The 21,610-nt window shown below is 38.9% G+C and overlaps 1 protein-coding gene across 1 annotated transcript in view; it reads left to right on the top strand.

The window, feature by feature from the left end:
* The window catches only part of PDE7B (phosphodiesterase 7B), a gene marked incomplete at its 3' end in the record, with an annotated part of 178,838 nt that overhangs the window by 56,531 nt on the left and 100,697 nt on the right, over positions 1-21,610 (top strand). Inside the window, exon 2 of the mRNA XM_080617015.1 lies at positions 7,850-7,910. Coding sequence (XP_080473141.1) covers positions 7,850-7,910 — 61 coding nt within the window. The remainder of the gene's footprint in view (positions 1-7,849; positions 7,911-21,610) is intronic.

Genomic DNA, 21,610 nt, shown 5'->3' with positions numbered 1-21,610 from the left:
GTTCCTGTACTTCTTTTTTTTTGTCCCTGTCAAGAGAGAAGACACAAAACTGGAAATTCCACAAGTGTAAAAAAGCATTGGAAATCTTTCACAGTATCACAGTATATTAGAGATTGGAAGGGACCTCAAAAGATCATCTAGTCCAATCCCCCTGCCGGAGCAGGAACACCTAGATGAGGTTACACAGGAATGTGTCCAGGCGGGTTTTGAATGTCTCCAGAGAAGGAGACTCCACAGCCCCCCTGGGCAGCCTGTTCCAGTGTTCTGTCACCCTCACTGAGAAGAAGTTTCTTCTCAAGTTTAAGTGGAACTTCTTGTGTTCCAGTTTGTACCTATTACCCCTTGTCCTATCATTGTTTGCCACTGAGAAGAGCCTGGCTCCATCCTCATGACACTCCCCCTTTATATATTTATATACACTAATAAGGTCACCCCTCAGTCTCCTCTTCTCCAAACTACAGAGACCCAGCTCCCTCAGCCTTTCCTCATAAGGGAGATGCTCCACTCCCTTAATCATCTTAGTTGCCCTGCGCTGGACTCTCTCCAGCAGGTCCCTGTCCTTCTTGAACTGAGGGGCCCAGAACTGGACACTATTCCGGATGCGGTCTCACCAGGGCAGAGTAGAAGGGAAGGAGGACCTCTCTCGACCTACTGACCACCCCCCTTCTAATACCTTTCTAATAAACCCCCCCAGGATGCCATTGGCCTTCTTGGCCACAAGGGCACAGTGTTGGCTCATGGTCATCCTGCCGTCCACTAGGACCCCCAGGTCCCTCTCCCCTACACTACTCTCTAACAGGTCGTTCCCCAACCTATACTGGAACCTGGGGTTGTTCCTGCCCAGATGCAGGACTCTACACTTTCCCTTGTTATATTTCATCAAGTTATTCCCTGCCCAACTCTCCAGCCTGTCCAGGTCCCGCTGGATGGCAGCACAGCCTTCTGGCGTGTCAGCCACTCCTCCCAGCTTAGTGTCATCAGCAAACTTGCTGACAGTACACTCAATTCCCTCATCTAAATCATTGATGAATATATTAAATAATACTGGTCCCAGTACTGACCCTTGAGGCACTCCACTAGATACAGGCCTCCAACTAGACTCCGCCCCATAGACTACAACTCTCTGGCTTCTCTCCTTCAGCCAGTTTGCAGTCCACCTCACTACCTGATCATCCAGACCACACTTCCTCAATTTAGCTATGAGGATGCTGTGGGAGACTGTGTCAAATGCTTTGCTGAAGTCAAGGTAGACCACATCCACCGCTCTGCCATCATCCATCCACCGTGTTATTTCCTCATAAAAGGCTATGAGGTTGGTCAAGCATGACTTCCCCTTGGTGAAGCCATGTTGACTGCCCCTCATAACCCTCTTATCCTTGACATGCCTTAAGATGGCATCAAGGATAAGGTGTTCCATCACTTTCCCAGGGATGGAAGTGAGGCTGACCGGTCTATAGTTACCCGGGTCCTCCTTCTTGCCCTTTTTGAAGACTGGAGTGACATTTGCTTTCCTCCAGTCCTCAGGCACCTCTCCCGTTTCCCAAGACTTGGTAAAGATGATGGAGAGTGGTCTAGCAATGACTTCTGCCAGTTCCCTCAGCACCCGCGGGTGCATCCCATCTGGACCCATGGATTTATGGATGTCCAGATTGCTCAATTGCTCCCTAACCCATTCCTCATCGACTAAGGCAAACTGCTCCAGTGACCTGACTTCATCTGAGGTCTCAGGAGTACAGGGCTCTTCAGGACTGCCTCCGGCAGAGTAGACAGAGACAAAGAAGGCATTCAATAACTCTGCCATCTCTGTATCTTCTGTCACCAGGGCACCCATCCCATTCACCAGTGGGCCAACCTTGCCTCTGGTGTTAGTTTTATCAGCTATGTATTTGAAAAAGCTCTTTCTGCTGTCCTTGACCCCTCTTGCCAGATTTAATTCTAAGGAGGCCTTAGCCATCCTAGCTGCCTTCCTACATCCTCTAGCAGCAGCCTTATATTCCTCCCGAGTGGCCAGCCCCTCCTTCCATGACCTGTAAACTCTCCTCTTCCACTTGAGCTTACCCAGCAGTTCCTTATTTAGCCACGCAGGTCTCCTGGTCCTCTTCCTTGACTTCCTACGTGTCGGGATGCTCTGCTCTTGAGCTTGGAATAAGCAATCCTTGAATGTCAACCAACTATCTTGGGCCCCTTTACCTTCAAGCAGCCTTGCCCATGGGATTTCCCCTAGCAATTGCTTGAAAAGGCCAAAGTTTGCCCTGCTAAAGTCCTGCTTCAGTTCCTGCTCTGATAATTCATCAGCATTTGGGAGGAATCCACCTTAAATCTCCTCCCAGACAACCTGAAGATGAAGAGCATGTGGCCTAACTCATTGTAAAATATTGCCTTTAATTTTCAGCTATTCATATGAGTGGCCAGTTTTATAAAATGTTGCTAAGTCTTATGAAGTAGTGTTGCTTGTCACACTAACAGACTTTACATCTATAAATCCTTAGGCAATTAGAATGATGCTTTATTTTAGATACCAGAGAATTTTGTTGAAGTACTTTTTAAAGGTGATGGAGAAAGGAACATACATAATAGGAAAACAGATTTATGAATAGCAACAGCACTTTTTTGCCTCTGAGATAATCTGGGTTTTTTTCATAGAAGCTGCTCACTCTGCCTTAAGTTCTTTTAATCAGTTGTGTCTGTGAGTTTATCTTTTAACTCTGGTTTCTGAGGGAATGAGAAATTATATGCAGTACTCTGAAGGAGAAAAAAAAAAAAAAAAGAAAGAAAAGAAAAAACTTACCAAACAATGTTATGGAAAATCCACTTCTTTCTACATTGATAAGAGCAAAACATATTAACTTAAGGTTACTTTAAAAAAATGAATTGGATTCTTAAAAACTATTTGTCATGCAACAAATGTGCAATTAACACATCTCTTCTATGTGGAGGTATAATAATCTCTGGTACCTCCTACAAAAAAAAAAGTATCCAATCTTTATTGTCATGTTAGGCTGATCATGTACATCAAGTATCTCACTGATTACTGCAATTTTGGAAGAGACATGTGTTGAACACCATAATAGAGAAACACACAACAGAGTGAAGAATTCTATCAGTGTGGTTCCTACTCCAGTAATCTTTTAGCTGACTGAGCCAGCTTTTCAAAACTTGGTTGTGTCCCGCTTAAAAAGGTCAAAATTGTGCATGTTCAGATTTCATGCCAGAAAAACTCTTATTATATTTTTAAAGTACTTATGCTCTAAAATTATTACAATAGTTGAATGTTAATTATATGCATTTAATAAATAGAAAATTAACATGCCACTTATTGCAATTCTCATGACAAAGACTTTCAGATCTTTACTTGCTAAATTTTGTCATAGATAAAAATGAAGCCCTATTTATTTCAATTACTCAATTTCCATCTCTCTTCTTAAAGCATGTAAAGCTTTCATTTACCGTACAAATAGAAGTTGAATAGAATTGTTTCAAAACCATTTTTTTTATAGATAAAATTTTCTGCACAACATAAAAACAAAAACCAAAAAAACCAACAACTAAGGACATACTCTGTCTGGGGTGTATATATACCCTGTTTATTGCTACATATCTCAATTCCTCAAATGCAGGTACTGTGAGCCCAGGCATGCTGCAAATGGAAACCCAACCTATGAATGATCATGTAATACTGGAGAAGTAATATGAGATGCATTACTGCATTAGTACAACTGACTAGGGTAAATTTTCCTTCCGCTGTCTATATGAACTTTTTTCTTCCAGTAGTGCCCTACTTTTCTGCAGTTTTACTTGCACCCTTTTGGCACAGGACACCTTGCAGAAGACTTCCTATTTTGCTGTGTACTCCTCATAGGATCTTGCAAAGACATCATTTTGCCTAAGAGCACCCTCCTCCATCAGAGTCTGGTGCCTGTGACTGGTGCCTGTGTAATATAGTATTTCCCTTTTCCGACAGGTGTTACTGGGCTATCATAGCCAAGAAGGCTGGCTTCAAGTTCTCCAATTCACTTATCAAAGGAACTGAGTTCATGTCACATTTCTTCTGGATATCATGTCCTTTCATCCCTGTTCTCTAACAACAGCTCTCTCAGTCTTTTCTCTTTTTTTTTTTTTTTTTTTTTTTAAGCTCTGCTTTCAGCTGCTCTGTGATTCAGTCTCTTTTTCCATGGGGGACTTAAAAGTCCCATTCTAGTTTACTACATTTCAGCTTGTGTAACAGACTCAGTATCACGGCATATATCTGAGCTCAAAAAAATAGAGTTGAGAGAAGGTAATTTATTAATCATTTTCTAATAGAAATATAAATACAAATCTTTTCTCACGTGTCATGAATTGCAGACTGCTATCCTATGATGTGGAAATACATCTATATGACTGAAAACATTATTAACTAAAAGTAATTATATTTTCCTCTTCTCCAGAAGAAGAAAAAAAGCCACAACAGGCTAGTACAGAATTCAGTAATCCAAGACATATGAAGATACAATTAAGATTTGGAAGGGTAGATTTTACTTGCTTTTACCCATTTTTTTGTTAAATCTGACCACTTCCAAGCACAGCAGTGGCTTAAGATTTCAGCAACAAATCCTCTCTCACTTCAGGGGCAGTGAATGTGAGTAGTATTATTTTCAGCAGGGCTGCCCCTGTGAACTCACTAGCCCAATATATAAGACTGCGTATAGCAGAGCCAATTCTACCAGTGCTGTAGTAGTCTTAACCATGAAGCCCAAACTGAGATTTAAAATATCCCAAACTCAGAGATCATTTAGATCCAAGAATATGATTTATCATATTTTTAGAGAGTGAAATTTTTGAACTTTAATGAGCTTCAAATATAAGTGAGGACTATGAATCCAACCTCATCATAGATTTCAAGAAATGAAGTTCAGAGGCAGCTTTCCTGTGAGTTAATTTCTCTTCCTAACTAGATAATGTCTTTGGTCTTTATGGCTCACCATCAATACTCATATCTCTAAAATAGGAAAAGAGAACTTCTATCTTCATCCAGACCTGACTCTAATGAATACTTCTCATGCTACGTATAAGCAGCAGCTTCTAGAGGCTGCTTATAGTCGGTCTTTAAAAGAGATGTCATATTTCTCTCTCAGCTTGCTAACAAACATATAGGGTGATCTACGTGTGTGCAATAGGTCTCAGATATACAGCAGAGATGCACGGGCTATTCTTCCTCCTCTCTCTGCTTTCTGACTCATTGAAACGGAAAAGTAGAATAACCAGCATCTTATATCAAATTCCTATCCCTGCTGTCTGATGGATTCACTACTGACTCTGTAGCCAATTTTGAAGCTTTCAGAAGAGAATGTGCAGCTGTGTTGGGAATAATTTGGAAATGGATTGGGACTGGAGAAACTCTTGGCCTCATCTCTCGATACCAGCCCCAATATACAAGCAGGCGGAACAAACCCAAACCAGAAAAGAAAGTAAGCCAGGCCAGGAAAAGGACACAAGAAACTTATCCAACCCTGGCAGAAATTCATAGCAGAATTTAATCCTAAAGATTAAATCCTGAAGTCATTCCTTACTTCTCATTCATAGAAAACTAACAGCAAAAATGCTCACACAACACTATTTTTTGAATGAGCAAAATGATTCCCTGCTGCATATCTGTGTCACTTTACACACCCAGAATCCAACTATGTCTTTTTCAGATGTTCTGAGCAGTTTGGTAACAGCTTATTTTTCATCCCATCGATCTGTACGTATGAGCTTCTGTTGACATCAGAAATTAAATTGCCACAGAAGCTTTTTCTGCTGGTATTTCTAGCTGCAGTGGTAGTATTGAAAAATCTCCTAGGCGTACTGTTATAGCATGATTTACAGCCAGTTCTGTGGGTTGCAGGAGCTAAGGGAGTTAAGATAAGGCTATGAACTTGTATACAGTTATCTGAATCTTACTTGCGAAATTCTCATCATAATGGATCCTGTGGGATGTCAGCAGACTCTGGAGAACATTAGCCATTTTCCCAATTTCATAACACTAGGACTGGTGAATATTGTCAGATATGATAAGACATTATTTGCCGGCCTGAAATGTGATGTTTATATAAATATGTCTGGAACATGCAATACCTCTGAGGGACCAAATCAAAAATAACCAAAGGTTTTCAAAAAGCAGCATAATTTCAGAGGTGAGGTGGGAGGTGAATTTTGATGTGCTTTCTTACATCTGTATTTGTCTAAGGATACTTATGGTCATGAAGAAGAAGCTGGGAGATTTCTGTGAAAAGATGTTAATATCTTAGTATTCTTCCTAGAAGAATAAATTGCAAATTTCTGTGTTTCCTGACACAGAAGAGCATTTGTAAAACCAGCTTCGAAATGCTGGGTGTTGTTTTTCTTTTACAATCTTTCAGTAGTAAGTGCTCCCACCTAGGAAGGTTAATACAGGTGTCTGATTGCTCTTTTTAAATGTACTGATATATGAAAGAGTCCGTGTGGGAGATGGGCTTTATTTGTTTGTGTTTATTTTGGTGTGAGGGAGGCAAAGGCTATTTGTAAAACAGTGAGTTGCAAATGTGCTGCTCATTTATGAAACTGTGGCTGTATTTCATATTCTTTGAGACTATGGGGTTTTTTACTTACCTGATTCTTTGTAGGTTTTAATATTTGCTGCAAATGTCACTTTCATTAGCAAAAAAAGAAAAGGAGGGAGGAAAGAAAGGCAATACTAACCACTTTATCTTATATAAGAAAGCCATAAGGTGCTGAAAATGGAAACTGCATAAGAAAGGGAGAGAAAGGAAAAGAAGAAAAATGGATAGAGCTTAGTGATTTTTCCAAAATTGAACCACTGTGCTTTTATTCCCATCTTGTCATAGATACCAAAACCACAAATATATAGATAAGAAAGTATGGGCCACTTTCAGTTGTAAAATACGAGGCTATACTTAATCCCCTATCAAGAGCTTTGAGTGTAGTGATACAAAACTGAATCTTTTCTGTAGCATCTGAAGCAATCACTAGTAAAAGGATCTGTACACTGACTTTAATAGGAGCTGGATCAACTGCTTAGGTTTCTCCTGGCATCTAAACTGACATGACTGTCTGCATAAAGGACTCAAAAATGATGTCTTGTCTTTGAAAACAACTAAACACTTCTGTATTCTGATCCTAACTCTAATGATGTTCCTTCACTGGGTTTGTATAGGGACAGAACATTAGCCCTGATAATATATCTGTACATGTGAATATTATTTTTCATTAACAAAACATCTCAGCATACAGACATAAATTACTTGCACCTTAAAAAAACCAATTTTACTCATAGGTGTTATGAAGAGTTCAAGTTTCATGTAATGACAGCTTTGCTTAATAAATATTTAAGAGTTGTGGGTTTTGTTTAAATAAGTTAATTTTACAGAAATACAAATTCTTGGATCAGCATAGCTGTTTGTTTTGTTTTCAACTGGATCATTGCACAGATCCTGTTTAGGGTGCAGCTAAATCTGTGTACTGTGACAACTAAATCAGTGGAGAGGGCTGCAATGTCTACTAGTGGTAAATGAGGCTTCCTGTATAACTGGGTCTGATCGTAACAAATAGTAACACGAATCAGGCAGTAGTTTCAGCCAAACACATAAAAGTAATAGGTGTTACCTTGAGTTTTTCTTGGTGAAGATCCTGGTATGCAGTGTTGACCCATCCTTGCACATTAGCAATGCTCACTCTTCCTCAGACTTTGGCTACTTGAAAATCTTTTTATCTTGGTGTGTTTACAATGTGTCTTTGAACATCTCTAGTTCCGAAACATAATCAGAGGACAAGGACAGAGATACTATCACAGAGTTCTTAACTAAATATAGCCTTTTTTTTTTTCTTTCAGAGGTGCGGAGAAATCTCATTTGATAGTCCTGACCAGAATGCCAAATGTGTTCGCATGCTAGGTAAGGGTGAGTCTTTTCTCCTTTTGATACAAGCGTGTGGAAATGCATTTAATTGGAGATTTCCTCTCAAAAGAGCATGATAATGGCCGTGATGATTGACATAGTTCATCTACATGTAGTCCTCATCAATATGTTCTTTATGGTGAATTTTCTATTATTGAAACAAAGTATCACAGTATCACAGTATGTTAGAGATTGGAAGGGACCTCAAAAGATCATCTAGTCCAATCCTCCTGCCGGAGCAGGAACACCTAGATAAGGTTACATAGGAATGTGTCCAGGCGGGTTTTGAATGTCTCCAGAGAAGGAGACTCCACAACCCCCCCAGGCAGCCTGTTCCAATGTTCTGTCACCCTCACTGAGAAGAAGTTTCTTCTGAAGTTTAAGTGGAACCTCTTGTGTTCCAGTTTGTACCCATTACCCCTTGTCCTACCATTGTTTGCCACTGAGTAGAGCCTGGCTCCATCCTCGTGGCACTCCCCCTTTATATATTTATATACACTAATAAGGTCACCCCTCAGTCTCCTCTTCTCCAAACTATAGAGACCCAGCTCCCTCAGCCTTTCCTCATAAGGGAGATGCTCCACTCCCTTAATCATCTTAGTTGCCCTGCGCTGGACTCTCTCCAGCAGGTCCCTGTCCTTCTTGAACTGAGGGGCCCAGAACTGGACACAATATTCCAGATGCGGTCTCACCAGGGCAGAGTAGAGGGGAAGGAGGACCTCTCTCGACCTACTGACCACCCCCCTTCTAATACACCCCAGGATGCCATTGGCCTTCTTGGCCACAAGGGCACAGTGTTGGCTCATGGTCATCCTGCCATCCACTAGGACCCCCAGGTCCCTCTCCCCTACACTGCTCTCTAACAGGTCGTTCCCCAACCTATACTGGAACCTGTGGTTGTTCCTGCCCAGATGCAGGACTCTGCACTTTCCCTTGTTATATTTCATCAAGTTATTCCCTGCCCAACTCTCCAGCCTGTCCAGGTCCCGCTGGATGGCAGCACAGCCTTCTGGCGTGTCAGCCACTCCTCCCAGCTTAGTGTCATCAGCAAACTTGCTGACAGTACACTCAATTCCCTCATCTAAATCATTGATGAATATATTAAATAATACTGGTCCCACTACTGACCCTTGAGGCACTCCACTAGATACAGGCCTCCAACTAGACTCCGCCCCATAGACTACAACTCTCTGGCTAAGTACATATATATCCCAGAAATATCCATCTGCATAGATGAAAATATAGCTGTACCAACACCATAATTGTAACCTCTGATGTACTCAGATCCAGAACTCATATTTGAAAGCTGAAAATCTATACTTTGGAAGAGAGTATTAATTCCACAAATATGTATCAAAAGCCTCTAGGTCAGACTTTCAGCTGCATCCATCAGCAAAATTTCACTGTGATTTTACAGATTTCTGCTGGTGTAGCACTCTGCCTATAGTTTATAAAATTAATATTAAGAAGAAGTGTCTGTTCTTTGAAAATAATACAAGAACGCTCTGCTATGTTTCATTAATTTCTGTGACCAATTTTATTGTATTTACTTGTTTAATCTACAGTGGTAGCACTGAAACATTAACAGCATGGCTAGTATCACAATGAAAGACAGGGAGTGTCTAAAAACCTAAAAGATGATGTTTAATCAGAAAAAAAAAAAATCATGGAACACTTGCAGGATTCAGCTTAAAATTCTGAAAACCTTTCACCCGCCAGGGTTGAGATAAATGTATCCTGTAAATTAGAGTATTGCATCTAATAACATGAAGATTGAAACAGTCACAACTTCAAAAACTGCAATTGGCAATGTCTAGGAACTTAATTTCCATCTGGGTGCATAGCTGTGTTTTGTAATAACAGATTGTGTGGTTTGTTGTTTATATTTGTTAAATCCTATTGTCACAATAGACTATAATTTCTGCAGAGGAAATCTGTCATGCTTATAGTGCACAGATCCCAACAGATGAACTGACACAATGGGCCATAATGATCTGTTACATCAATGATCCATGGTTAGAGGTTCTTAATGGAACAAGCTGTCAGAAAAGATACACTTGTGATCCTTTATCATGCCAATTATAATCTACAGCTTTAATACCATTGAGACTGTAATACTCTAGTTTTAGGGAAGATATATCCATGCAAATGTTATCATTCATTGCGACCTAAAAGGAGGGATGGGAGAGGGGTGAACAAAAAAATTTCGTGATGATTAAAGTCTTCTGCATGGCTTGGTTCATCACTTGCTTTTGCATTTTTATAACACAGTCCAAAACTGTGTGTTTGACATCATCACTTATGCAAATGATTCTTTAGGAACAGTGAGTATAACAGGATTTTGTTTCCATTACACATATTCTTACCTATGTCTTGTACTCTATGTGTTTGCAAAAATGAGAAGATATGCTGTGCTCTGTAAGGAAACTGCTGGGAATGTAAAAATGGTTCCAAGGGGACGTGCCAAAGGTGTGACTAGCTCTCAGAGGTTACATCTCTTGTACTTAAACAGATTTCACCTGCTATTATTATTCATCAGTGTCTCTAACAAATTAAGAACTGTAGTGTCATATATAATATAGGATATTACATTTCATCCCAAGGTATCCCAAATTACGTACAGAGCTGAGTGCAAGTGCATATCCCACAGCTGGCTCTGTAAGAGGTATGGAAAGTAGAAACTTGCATGATATGGTTGATCTGAGGAGCAGCTACTGGAGACAAACTCCGTGGTCTTGATTTATCATAGAAATGTGCGTGGTTTTGGTGGTGCTGTAAAGCCAGATGGTGCCCATTCTGGTACCTCTCCTCTCATACTGAGCTCTGTGTGGAAGAGCAGGAGCCAGCAATCATGCAGGCTAAAAGGTTTAAGACACTGTGCTGAATACGTCATGCAGTGTCCAATTTCAGATTTTACAAGGGAATTAAATTTCCAAGGGAACAAAACACAAAGTTTGTCACTGATCAATGCAAAGCTGACATTATAACAGCTGTGGCTGTAACAGAACAAAGCACAATGTGCCTTCAGAGAGGGACATCTTTCTTGACTGCGTGTTCTTTAAGATACGCTGAAACAGTCATGCTGTCATCTACTGTAACAGTGACACAGTGCTGACAGAAATCTAGAGGGCAAGTCCCAGCAACTGCAAGAGGATAATTACTTACTAAGGAAAAAAATACAGAAGTCTGGAGTACTGGCTGTATTTCTTCAGGGATCTTTGACATAAGACCAGCCCATGCTTGGAACTGTACAGCAGTACTCTAAAGTGGCAATAGCTGGGTTGTTTGGCTTTTTTTTTTTTTTGTTCAGAAACAGTCTGTATCTGGGTTATGTTACTGGTTCTGAGTGAACTTCAGGTTTAAAGGTTTTAGGAGTAATGCTATCCTTGCTACTGTGAGTCCACTTTCCTTGAGGTAGCATGGATTATACGGATGAGATTCTTTTTCTGTATAGCCGAGGAAGAGAGGTTTGCAGTAAAAATCTTACTCTGTTCCTATCTTCCTGCTAGAAAACAGGAAATAATAAATGAAGAAATGCCTAAACACTTACAATGGCTATAGTAAAAGTAGGTAACTTTTCAATGGACTAACTAGATATCTCTTAACCTAAGGATAAGAGCAAAAAAATCAGTTTAATGCCTCATCTTTCAGCATCTGAGTGATGGATATTTATAATCCAAGTGTGAATAATAACTTGAACAACTAAATTAAAAGGTCACTTAGCAGTGCTTCCTGAGGATATAATAGATAATGTGCTCTACCCAGGACATGCTTACTATCAGTGTAATTACATGTACTAAGATTCTTACAGAAAAATATGTTCTGCCTCTTATTCTTTATATTGTGTTTGTTTCCTTACACCTTGATATGTTGTACTAGTTAAAGCAACACTTTTGTAACCATCACAGAAGAAAGTCAGTCAGTGGTCCACTGTAGCCTTTTGAAGACCAGTGTTCACAACCTAAACCTATCAAGAATTTCTTGAGCCTGGCATTGGCTAAAGCTTTAAACATCCCTGCACATCCATTGTCCTTTGAAAAATGGCAAGAGAAGTGCTTTCTCACTTCTTAGGAACAACAAGAACTAATTTCTAAGCACAATGAGAAGGTGAAGTGCTATAGCAATGCAGGTAATGAAAATACCACACTGTTGATAAACGTGTTGTCAGAGTTTTCCCTGGAATATCTGATTCTCTCTGGAGGCACTTCCAGTGCAAGCTAGAAAGTCTACACTGTTTTACTTAGCCTAGATCTGTTACCAAGTTAGTGAGGGCACTCAGCTGTGGCAAAATTGCTAGATAATGCTGAACTGGATATCAAAAAGCTTTTGCTTTATGCTACATTCTGGAAGTTAGAACCCTGGTATCCTCATGCCCTTTACTTAACAATGATTGTGACTTAAAAAAAACCAAGAGTTAGCACAGAAATTGAGCATATAGCAAGGTACAGTGGTTATTAGTGCAGATATTCATATTATGAAGGGCAGAAGCAAACTATCTTTCTCCCTACAGCACCCACTGCAATTTTCAATAGCACAACCTGTGGTTAATTTTCCCATGTGTAGACAGACATATTCTGGACTCAGACATGACACAATGTGGTATCATGCAGAGATAATTGGGTTAGTTTGCTGTGAAAATTGCTGGTTGGAGGCCTAAGCTAATTAACTCTGCTGGGAAGAATTGCATACTAGCTTGGAAGAGTTCAAAGTTAAGGCAAATTAACCGGTTCTCACATCTTAACTAGCTCATCCAAAGCTAACTCAGTAACCTCTGCATGGCAGAGCACCGAGTTTTATGAATTTATCCTGGAAAGAGTAATGTTCCCATGTAAGGCTCTAGGATTATTACAGAAGGAAAAAGGTCTGCCAACTAGAAAAGAAATTTCAGTGTATAAATAACAGTTTGTACAGAATGGATATGTTTATCCACATATTATAATTATAAATATACAGCATAGTATATTTGCTGTATAGAAATTAGGCAGCTGCACTCATCATGACACAAAAACTAAATGATCACACTAGTTTTAATCTGTTCAACCTTACTGATGACAATGAAGTAAGTGGGATGGATGATAAAAGCAAATTATCTAGTTCATTACTTTAGTACCCAGACTTCTATCACTAGATTTGGTCTTCACTCCTTACTGAAACACTGGGTAGATTTTGGAGAGGTCACATCTCTTGCTGGCCAGCTCTGCTGTCTATACAGGTTCTTCCAGGGGAAACGTGAATTGCCCTCCTTCAGGAGGTAGTTAGTAAGACGAAAACACTAACCTTCCAGACACCCCATGGCAAATCGCTGAGGTGCTTTCTTTTCATTATTGTAAATTCCATGCAGACAGGAATAATGTGGGTGAGTTTTGTTTCCCTTTTGGTGTAGACTTAATCCCTGTAAAAGCAGACAGATGAACCCTTGTTTGGAATAAAAGCAGTTTCCTCACAAACAGCCATTTAAAATTAACCCATGGAAGAATAGCAATAAAAAAAAAGGGGGGGGGGGGGATGGCACCTTTTTTGGGTTGTTTTTTTTTTTTTTCCCCAGACTACTAGAACATAACTTTGTAGCTTTAAGGCAAAAAACTCTTTCATATTCCAGGACAGATAGGTGCCTACCTCACTCACTTCCCCCCAAAAAAAGCTGCTTTGTGGCATACTTCCACTGTTTATTACCTATGGAGAGTTATGGTTAAAGGAATCGGCATTTAGCCATGAAATGAGTTTCGTGGATGCAGCTTCAGTCTTGGTGGCTCTTTGCCCACAGCAGAAAACCACCACACATTTGAACAGAGTTGGCAGCTGCAGCTTAAAAGAGAGAGACATTACTGGAATAACAACTGTGTTGAAAGCCAGGACTGAGGGATACTGGCAAGGCTCTGGCTGGCTGGCCTCTGCCTTACATAACTGTTGAGCTCACCTTCACTGGAAGGGGGGAACCTATTAAAATTTACTTTGAGAAACTTAATCAGTTAAGTAATCATATAACTAACTGGGAAAAATAAACATTGAAGAATGGTTAAATATGTCAGTTTGCCCTGCAGTGGAGGGAGAAAAAGAAATCAGGCGTGAGTCAAATGGTTCTGCACTGGTCAGGTTTTGCAAAGCTTTCTAGAGCCCTCACTGACATCATTTGAAATGTGACCCTGTATCTCTTGCACCCACAAAACTTCTACTGAAACTGATAAGCATGCATGAGCAATGGTGTTCTAAATAGCCAAATATACAGACTATTTATATCCCAGTCATTCGAAGACTTACATGTGCACTTGACCTTATGCAGACTAAGTATTCTATCTGTGCAAATGACATGAAAATAAGCACATGAAATCATCTTTGTAAAATTAACCAATATGTTTATGGAGAAAAAGCCTGAAATCTACATTGACTACCAAGAAATCTACACTCCTCACTTTGCTGCCCATCGGGATTACTCACAACTTTATAGCAGTGGGAGGGGGGAGGCTTAGGATGTCTGCTACAAAAAGATAGGCTTCTATTCCGTGGGCAGCTTGCAACACAGGATGAAGTGAAGCAGGATTTTTTCCACTATAAAGCAATGGTGTAAACGCATACAGAAGAATAAACACCATGTCTCTTTTTAATATCTTGTTAATGTAGATAAATTCAAATCTAAACATATAAGCCCATGCTAGAAGCTTTTCACTTACATTTCTTACTGTAACTGCCAAAGAAAGTCTCTCTAGCAACAATTTATTCTAATGAGAACAGTATGAGGTAGATAAGATTTCTGGAACTGTATTGAGTAGACGAAAGGTAAAGATTTTCAAATAGCTTCTAATGTTTTCCTTTTTTTTTTTTTTTTTCCTAAAATATCATTCTTGTGTATTAACACAATATAAAAATCAGACTTAACTCCTGATATTGCAACTGTACATGCAATCTATGCAAACTGTGACATGCAATCACATTAAAAATGTTGTACCTCTGTGACCTTACCACCATCAAAATAGAGGCTTACTGCTCCTTCACATCACTTAAGACCTCCTCTCTCAGTTGACTGTCTCTTCCTGAAACACAATAACTTCTAAATATCACCTGTTTTCTCCAAGAATGCTCATGATTCATTCACAATAGTGTACAAAAAAGGCTAAAGACTCGTTGCATAGCTGCATGTTTTATTTGGAAGGCCTCAGTCAAGATGCCAGGCTGCCTACATTTATTTACGTGCAGCTTGGAGCCAGAAAGTGGAAAAGCGGTGGGCACAAGGCAGCAACAGAAACTTCTTTGTCAAGGAGTTTACAGTGTACATGCCGTCACTGTGCCACTTCATCACTGTGTTACTATTTCATGCTAAACAAATAGGAATTCTTTGGTTTTTACTATCATGAGATTTGTGCCCCAAACCACAAGGAATGTACATATCAAGTCCATCTTCTAGTTTTATGACTAATTAATTCAGTTAAGAAACTATAAAAAAAGATAAAATAAATTGAAAATTCTGATGCCCTTAGTGTATTTTAAAGAGTATTTCTCTGATGCCATCTTATTGTAGTAATTTTGATTTAATTACTATTTTAGGTAATTATATAGCCTGGTAGCTGAGTGACAGTGACCACCTGTTTATCCAGTTCTGTCCTGTAAATCAGGTCAGACTGAAACCACTTGTCTAGCAGTATTCTATCTTTCAGGAGGGTGCAGAAGGAGACACAAACTGGTCTTGTATTTTGAGTAGGCATATAAAACATTTTTGTAAATGTTGCTTCTTTCCTATCACTTAAACAGTAATTTGAAGCATATATCGCATTATCCTATGTCTGACCTTGATGCAGGAAAGAAATGGGGGTGTCAGGGGAGTTGGAGGGAACGCAATAATGAGGATTTAAAACCATCTATATGATGTAAACACACCATGATAGCTTTCTGTAGAAAGGAGAGTTAACGTGTCACCCACAATTACAAAAGCCATTCATTGGGACCTCAGGGTCCAGTTTATATACCAAAGCTCAAGAGATTATTAAAAAATCCTCCTCTCCCCAGTCAAAAATACCCCAAGCCCCTGAGTCTTCAGCTTCTCTTTCTATCAGCAAGGCTTTTTGACTTGGCTGAGAATCTCACTGCATATCAAATTTAGAAAAAGCACAGATTTTTAAGTCCTATCTGGCAGTTGTACTCAAAACATGGCTAGCAAATTTAATGCAGTGCAAAGCCAAGTACCTCCCTTTTTGTCCAAAGCATACTGCAGACAGAAGGATTGCATTCTGCTGCCCATTTATGTAATAATCTGATGAAAGTTTAAACATTGATTTCTGTGCTTTCATCACCCTGAAGTAGTTAAAACCCACAGCAGCCACTTTTTTCTTGCCTACCACACTAAAGGCAACACAGCTTGGAGTTCGGTGCTGTCTGTTCCACCAGGATCTCATACCTTATTTAATGGTATTTGTCACATGACCTGTTGCTGATCCCCTGTTGGAAAAAAGATTTCAAGTGCCTATCCAGGCACATCTTCACTCTTTCTCACAATTTGATTTTAACTCGTGCCTAACCTTGTACCTAAACATGGACTGCATTCACATGATTTCCCATCTTCTGTGTCCAAACTGTTTTGAGTGGGATGTGTTCACCCAAAGTACTTGCTGTACAGAAAACTGCTGTGACTAACCATACTGCTGTAATAATGTTCTTTCAAAAATGGGAAGGGGGGAAAGGAGCACTTATTAGATTTATTAATTGGACAAATTGGAGAAGAGTTATCCACAGTTTTACAGTCAATCATCCATTCTTGATAGCATAAGTATAATAAGATATCTAGACTGAAAATTTCAAAAGTTAGATTTTAGTAGTTTAAATTTATATTCTCTGGTTTGAGTTCATGTCTAGGAATTAATCTTTGTTTCTTTAATTATTACTTGGTGGTACCTTGCAATTTTACAGCCTATGCAATTTCCTATAGATAACTGTGTAGCTACTCAGTAAGAGTGATTTATGTCTGAGAAAGCCATGGAATTCATATGCTTTCAAGCACTCAGTTCCCATCTGTAAAAGTTCATAAACTTCTAAGCTTAAGAAACCATTTTCCTATATTCTTCTCTGCTCTGTCTTGTAAAGGATGTCTCAAAGGGTTGTCATCATTTCCTGGAGCTAAAAAATTTTGCTGTTCTGAAATGTTGGTTGTAATTTTACCTTTAGTATAAAAAAGGATACCCCACAAAATCAAACACCTGCTGTTCTTTGGCCTTGCTAACTGGGTAGCTAACTTTCCTTGATGGCTTCAGCTTCCTCTTTTTTTTTTTTTATAAATTACAATTTCTAATGATAATCTGTTGCTTTCTTGTACATCTCATGCTTCTTAAAGAACTAAGTTGATCTTTTAGATCATCCCTTTGTCATTAAACTACTTAACCACATATTTACATGTTCTCACTGAAGACAAAATATGTGTTGGCTGAAACATGTTCCTGTAGCAGGGTCTAGCACAGTGCATGTTCGAGCCCTAATCTGGTCCAAATACTTGAGTTTCTGGGTTTACGAAATTATGGAGTGTGACTACGAATATTGGTAATAAATGACAGGAACTCAACTTGGCAAAAAGAAACAGAATTTCTGAATCTCAAATAGCCATTTCAAGATATTACTGTATTTCTTACAGAAAAGTTCAGAGTGTGCTCCTACTGAATTTCCCTTATAGGCCATCCATCTCACTCTGCAGATGAGATAATGCTGAGGATAGCTGGGATGCAATTCATTTGACAGAATGTCTGTAAACATCTATAAAAAAATTATTTTTTAAATCTACAGCCATCATCTCATCTTCTCTCTTGTAGTGGAAAAGAGTGAGAAAAAGGTACTTCCTTCAGACTCAGCTCACTGCAAAATAGACATCTAAAACTGATCTGAGGAACCCTACTAAGAGACTGCCTGTTTCTCCCCATTCACTCCTAAAAAAGCTGAAGTGTGGATGTGAGCAGTTGGAGGAGTTTAATCTTGCTCCTGGAGTACAGACATTTTTTTTCATAGTGTTCAAAGCTCTAAACTTTAGGGATAATAGAAAACCCAGCTAATCAACCTTATCTATAAGATATTTTATTGGTTTTAATATAAGTGCTATTTATAAGTTTTCAGCATATTTGTATTAATGTAGATAGCACATTGTATTCATTATTCGAATTCTTTTCCTTGTTGCCTTTGTGAATTCTTAATTTTTCTCTCTCTCACCCTATGACATAGCTGCAGGACCTTTTCTGACATCTGAATAGCTCCTCAATTTTAGTTAAATAAAGTATTTGAAAGCATGATAAAAGATTTTTCGGGCCCTTAAGCAGTTCAGATTGGCCTGATGATCACACTGTCCTGTGGGTAGAACTATTTGGATTTAAACCTAAATTCAGACATTAATATGTGAAGTCTGTTTTTTATTTTAATAACATTTTAAATACACATTTCATCCCATGATAATTTTTTTAAGGAAGGAACTCTACAGCTTTTCCTTGTATAGACTGTGTATACATTACTGGTTTAGCTCAGATCAGGAGTGTGTTTTTGAAACGCAATCCCAAGTTCCTGCAAAATTTGCTTAAGCTTTAACTGAGGATATGTAGGATGTAATCAATTGTAGTTTATGACAGGTTGTGTGTGTTTTCCTGGATATTGTTTTCCTATTTCCAGTACACATGCCATCAATCTGTGCATGCAACCTAAAACTTTATCACGTGTTTGTCCTATACTCTGAAATGAAGACAGGTTTGTAGGGAATGGCAAAAGTGATTTATTCAAATGTGAAATATAATCCTTTTTGAAACTTAAGTTAACTTTTAACTCTAGGTCAGGACTCCACACTAAATTTATAGATTAATACAGAGCAAATTTAATTTAACACTTAATTCAAAGGAATTATTAATATTCCACAGCTTTTCTTATTGACATAAACCAGTGAGATCCTCACATTTTATTCATGCATATACAAGAAAAATTAATATTGTAATATCTTTTTTGGTTTATAACAAAGACTGCTAATGAAAGGAACTCAGAAATACTAGCATCATATACTTTATTAGTAGAAACTTCCTAGAAGAAAGCAAGGACGAGTTGCCTAGAAATGACTTCTCCATCTGGAGATAGTGTAATAAACAAATAATTTCTTTACCAATTGGTTTACAGTATTTTATATTTATAGGCACGGGTCAGTATATGCTGTACAACAAAATCATTGTTAAACTCCTATCATTTTGCTTTGCTTTGATGGAAATATCAACCAGAGTTGCCACTGTCCCCAGCTACTCCATGATATTCAATTAAAATCACCACAAGACTTCTCCAATGGAAGGAGTTTTGAGGATGTGAAGGTAAGGTAAGGCCTAGAGTAAATTATGCGTGGCCCCGGTTAGTAGCTTCCTGATGTAACAACAGCAATCAGTGTCAGAGCTCTGTTGGAAAGGGAAGATGAATGGCAGATGCTCCATTGTAATTTCTTGCTATCAGCAGAGAGCATAACAACAGGCATTAATCCACTGGTTTAAATAGAGGTAATAATATGTCCAGGGAGCTACCACTTCCAAGGCGCAAGTGCAATTGCTGTCACTGTACCTTTGTCCTACAGGGCTCTTTAAGGCAAGTGCATGTCATAATATTTTAGGAGCCAAAAGAATCTGAGTTCATGTGACTTTAATTATTAACATATTTCCCTTTTCTTAAGAAGAAGGAATGGAAGCATCATAAATCATGATGTCTAATCCCATTTATTTTCTGTTGTTTGAGAATGACACTCGGGACTTTTGATGTCTGTGTATTATTTGTTTCGTGGGGGAAAATGACATTATAATAACCCTCAAAACAGCTTAGAGTGAAAATTCTGTTGGTTTTGGATATTTTCATTTTAATCCAATCCAGTTTCTCTGTGCCATGAAGGAATCTGTGTTTGGTTTAGGCAGAACCATCTTAGATACCACAGTTGCTTCAAATTGTGCAGCTCATTGAGACAAAACAAAAAGTCTCTTGATAATTGATGACAGAATAAACAAAGAGGAAACTGGAGGCAGATGTGTGCTGGAAAGCTTTCTGAAATCCTAGGATGGGATGGGAGACAGTTTGATTTTGATTTTAATCAGAAGCACCACAGCTCTCTCTTCACCCTGAACATTTCCTACTTGACATTTTTTGTTCTTAATCTTTTTTGGGGGTGGGCGTCGCTGCTGTTTAATTTTAAGTGAATTTCCAGTAGTAAATCTAGAAGGGCTTTTAGGCTGGCAGCTGTGCAGCCTCAAGCCTTCTCTCTGCAGAACAGCATAAATCCCTCTAACACTGTCGTGCCAGAAAGCTTCTTCCTTGACATGGAAAGATCATCTGCAGGAATTGCTAAGCTACTAGCACCTTTGTCCATCTGGTTTGTATATACTTGCTGAAGCTGCCTCAAGAGTAACAAGATGTGCTGCAGAATCTCATATTATGGACACATTTAACTCCCTCAGTAGGAGCTATACTGGAAGTACAGATTCACATAGGCAGGGCCCATCATTCAGCTCCTGTCATTTCTCCTGCCATTATGCCTGCTTTTCTTCTGCTGAAAAACTTGCCTGATAATAAGCATGCACCTAAGCTAGCTGGAAAATAGTTTCTTCAGAAATGTTTGGCAAAAATTGTCTTCCTGAAGTCAGATCTTGTAATTACATTGTAGTGAAAGATGAAAACTTGAGACCCCAAATCCGATATATTTTAGCAAAAATCCTTTGGCCAATAACAAGCCTTAAATTCAGGAAAGCGGCTGTGGAGTTTTACAGGCATGGTAGTTGAAGGTCTGTACACTTCAGTTTCTTATGTGGGACGTGCATCACTGTGTCTCTCGCTGAGTTACTTCAGCATATGACACGAGCCTCTGATGACACCTCACAGCAGATTCAGCTTGGCTGAGTAACCTCAGCCTCAGAAGAAAATGGTATAATGAGACAGACACTACAGCTCACCTGAGGAATTCCCACCAGAGAAATCTCTGAATCTAGTACTTCAAGAAAGTAACTGACTTTTTTTTTTTTTTTTTTTTTTTTTTTTTTTTAGGAAAGAATGAGCACGGAATTGCTCTAACAAATAGAAACAATCCCTGTGGAATTCAGAAACTGTTGATAAAAATATTTTGTAGCCAAAAGCCCGGTTTCTTGATTGATCTTATCTTGTGGCCTCTCTTTTGGAAAAACAGTACTCTAGAAAAGGACTTCCAGTTACAAGAATAAGTAAGCAGGCCTTTTATTCCCTTTAAGTGTTGGCACAATGTGTAGCAACACATTGGTCTAAATTGGATGTAATTTGGTAGAGAATGAGATTGAAGGAGGCTTTTGGTAATCCTCTCTCCATTTTAGGTTGGTCAATGCAACACCTGATCCCACATTGCTGGCTGCTTTCTTCCATGAATGCTAGTGCACAATTACCAGCTACCCTTTGACTAGAAAAAAAAACCCAAACAAACACAAAAAAAAAAAGAACAAAAACGAACCTAACAGGAAAAAAATCAACAACAACAACAGAAAAGCTGTTTTAAATCAAGTTTCCCAAAATTAGTGAATCTTTTTGGTATTTTTTTGTCTACATTTTCCATGTCTTCATAAAGCTACCCTAAAGTGTTGGCTGGTGTGTAATGTAAAGCTTTGCAGCAAGTTATTTGCATTCTCCTAGGCAAAATATCACAGCAATTTGTGCCTGAGTCTCAGAGTCCCCAAGAATTGCAAATGTCAATTCAAAGGGGGAACTCA

Source organism: Psittacula echo, assembly GCF_963264785.1.
Source record: "Psittacula echo genome assembly, chromosome: 4".
NCBI classification, from domain to species: Eukaryota; Metazoa; Chordata; class Aves; order Psittaciformes; family Psittacidae; genus Psittacula; species Psittacula echo.
The sequence above is the reverse complement of the archived record's forward strand: the minus strand, read 5'-3'. Positions and strand labels throughout refer to the sequence as shown.